Source organism: Eurypyga helias, unplaced genomic scaffold, assembly GCF_000690775.1.
Source record: "Eurypyga helias isolate BGI_N326 unplaced genomic scaffold, ASM69077v1 scaffold21133, whole genome shotgun sequence".
NCBI lineage: Eukaryota > Metazoa > Chordata > Aves > Eurypygiformes > Eurypygidae > Eurypyga > Eurypyga helias.
Window position 1 is genome coordinate 1 of NW_010239499.1, and position 3,013 is coordinate 3,013.

The following is a 3,013-nucleotide window of genomic DNA, read 5'->3' on the forward strand; positions in this document are numbered from 1 at the left end:
GTCGGATTTGGGGGCCACGGTGGGACGCCGAGCGCCTCTGCCCAGACAAGGACCTGGAGATGACGACGGAGCACGCTCACCGTGAGAAGCTGAACCATGTCCACAGGTCTCTGCGAAACGGGGTGAGGCGACGGCTCTTGTTTGAGCGTGGACTGGGGCTCCGGGCGATTGAGGGGCGGCCCCGACGTCGTGGGGATAAACATGGATTGCTTGGGAACCGCCTGAGGCTGGTGCGGCGATGGAAGCTCCTGTTTTATGGAAATGGCGACGGGCGAAGGGTAGGAGGTCTGGCCCGCGTCCGCTTGTGCCCTCTGAAGGTGGACATGAGGGTCTATCGGGGCCGCATGCCTATTTACAGTGGGGTGGTGACTCTGCTCAGGCCCGGCTGCCGGCGGGCCCTTGGGATCCTGCGGGATCTGTGGAGTCTTGCTGCGTACTGGCTGGCTGGGGTGTGAGTGTTCGCCCTCCGGTAGACCCTGGGAAGCAGGCGGCGGGGGGAAAAAAGCAGGGATTTCAGGCCACGGGGATATCAGAACTCGTTCACTCAACGGTAACGCTGCCAGGACACCTTCAGATTGCCAGCGGAGAAATCCGCGTCTCCACGCCACAGTAGCAGCACTGCCCTGGCGGTGCCGGGACCAGACTCCCCTCTCCCCCAAGCCACCCCACACACACCCAGGGCTGGAACCGCATCCCTGAATCCTGCCCCAAGCCCATCCCTAGCCACGCCATCCGTCTGAGGATGTCTGCCCCAGGCGGCACCTCAACGCCGACACCTCTACGGCTAGAAACCTGCAGTAGTAGAGAAAATGGGGGTTTTCAGCTTCCCCTAACGCCAAGCAGCATCCAAACCCCATTTCCCCAGCAAAACCGTCTCCTCTTGTGCTCTGAACTCCAGTGGAGCGTGGAGACTAACGACAGAGAGCTAAACTCGGCTCCCGTAGCCACGTGGAGCCACGCCGGGGCTGTAATTAGCTCCAAGCGCTCCAGAATGTGAGCAGAAGGAGAAGAAAAGGGTTTTATTTCTCACCTGAGATGGGGTCATGCTCCGGGAAGGCAACCCGATCGGGGAGGCGCCGGGGAACTGAGGATGCCCGAGCTGTGCCGCCGTATGGTAGTTCCTCATGTCGCCATACACGGACCGGTAATCGTGGAAGGAGCTGCTCGCGGGGTGCATGATCTGCACCCCGTGCGGTACCACCACCGGCTGCGACAGCGGCAGCCCAGACAGCTGGCTGCTGGAGGGGACGCTGAGGAGCCGGGGCTCGCTGTGAGGAGAGTGTGCCATCTTGCCTTCGGAGGATTTCGGCGTCTCTTTTCCCGGCTGCGGGGTTTTGCTGACGGGGGGAGTTTTCACAGCCCCTTCAGGAGTTCGGGATTGTCGCGTTTCCGAGTGGTGCTCGCCCACGGCGGCCATGTGCGGGTGCATGATCATCCTGACGTCGCGGGGGACGCTGTACTGGTCCAGCCTGATGCTCGTGGGGTGCATGCGGTAATCCGGCTGCATCACCAGCACGTCGGACTGAACCGAGGCCGGCCCTCGGCACACCGTGGTGTGGTGGTAGTGCATCTCCTCCTCGGGGGCATGCTGCGAGGACAGAGGGGGCATGACTATGTCCCGTATCGGAGCCGGCTGGGGTGTGCTGGATCGCTGAGGTTTGATCTCTATCTGGGATTGCAGAGCAGCTCTGGGGGAGTGGAGCGCTTCTGGGCGGATGCCGTAAGGGATGCTGGAGAGAGGAGGGGTGTTCATCCTCACCTCGCCCTGGGACAGGTGGCCCAGGGACACAGTCTGCGTTACGCTGTGAGGGGGCATGATAACTGACTGCTCGGGGTGCATGCTGGATATGTACTGAGGGACGGGAATTCCCGGCGCCAGCATGACCGGGGTACTGCTCGATAAAGCCGGAGACGAGGTACTGCCGGTGTGACAAGTCCGCGGGAACGGCGACGGCGAGTGCCCGCTGGTACGCGGCGAGTGCGGCTCCTGCTTGGTGACCCCCAAGTGGGAAATAGCCCGGTCGGTTGGGGTGCTGGGGCCCGAGCTGACGTGGTTCGCTTCCGAATGCATTTTCCCCGAGAGAGAAGGGTGGTGGGGACTGACTCCAGGACTCAAGTTGGAGGGTTGCAGCGTCTTGGTCTCCACTTTCAGAGCAGCTGGATCGGACAGCTTTTTGTTCACAACCATCTGGTTGTGGACGAGTACAGGAGGAGTGTTCACAGTCTGCGGGAGGACCTTACCGGGCTGAGACGTGGGAGTCTGGACAGAGAGGTGGGACGAGTCCGATTTCTCCAGTGCGGTGCGCTCCTGTTTAACGGAAGAGATGACGGGCGACGTATTGTAAGGTTGCGTTCCTAGTACCAAAGAAGAATGGGTGGACACAGTCCCGTAACCCGCCGAAGTCTGGGAGCCTTTCGGCGTTGGCTGGGAAGGCGTGATAGGCTCTTGTTTAATCTGAGACTTGGATACAGACTGTTGAAACTCAATGTCGACAGCGCTGGCCGGGGGAATCTGGCTGATCTTGGCACTAATGCGCTGAGGGCCTTCCGTCTTCTGCCCCGAGTAACTCAGGAGCACTACGCCTTCCGAGGTGTTCACCCGCAGCCCCGGACTGGACCCGGTCTCTACAGGCCTCTCCTCGATAATAGACATGGATCCCGGATGAAACCTACTGTTATCATTTGCGCTTGACCTCTGCTTGAATTTAGGTGAGGGGGCGTTGACGAGACACGTCTGGGTTTGGGGAGCTTGCTTCACCAAGGTGATCCTCGGAGCATCCTCCAGATCCACGCTGTGGGGCATCCGGCTTATAACCGAAGTAGCTTTGGGAGCAATCACCGTACTCAGCTTTTCCTTCTCGCTGAACACCGGCGCTTCGGCCGCCGGTGGATCCAAGGCATTAGTGATGGGAACTGCTGGCTTCTCCTCCGAAACCGGTTTTATGGCCTCAACCGCAGGGTGGAGGGGCGCCTCCTCCAAACGAGGCGCAGTCACCGGCTCAGCGTGCGTCGT

General features: G+C 60.8%; 1 protein-coding gene across 1 annotated transcript in view; it reads right to left on the reverse strand.

Annotated features, from left to right (window-relative positions):
* Nucleotides 1-80: 80 nt before the first annotated feature.
* LOC104507016 (msx2-interacting protein-like) overlaps nucleotides 81-3,013 on the reverse strand; it is a gene marked incomplete at its 3' end in the record, with an annotated part of 20,043 nt that continues 17,110 nt past the window's right edge. The window contains 2 exon segments of the mRNA XM_010148173.1: nucleotides 81-476; nucleotides 1,031-3,011. Coding sequence (XP_010146475.1) covers nucleotides 81-476; nucleotides 1,031-3,011 — 2,377 coding nt within the window.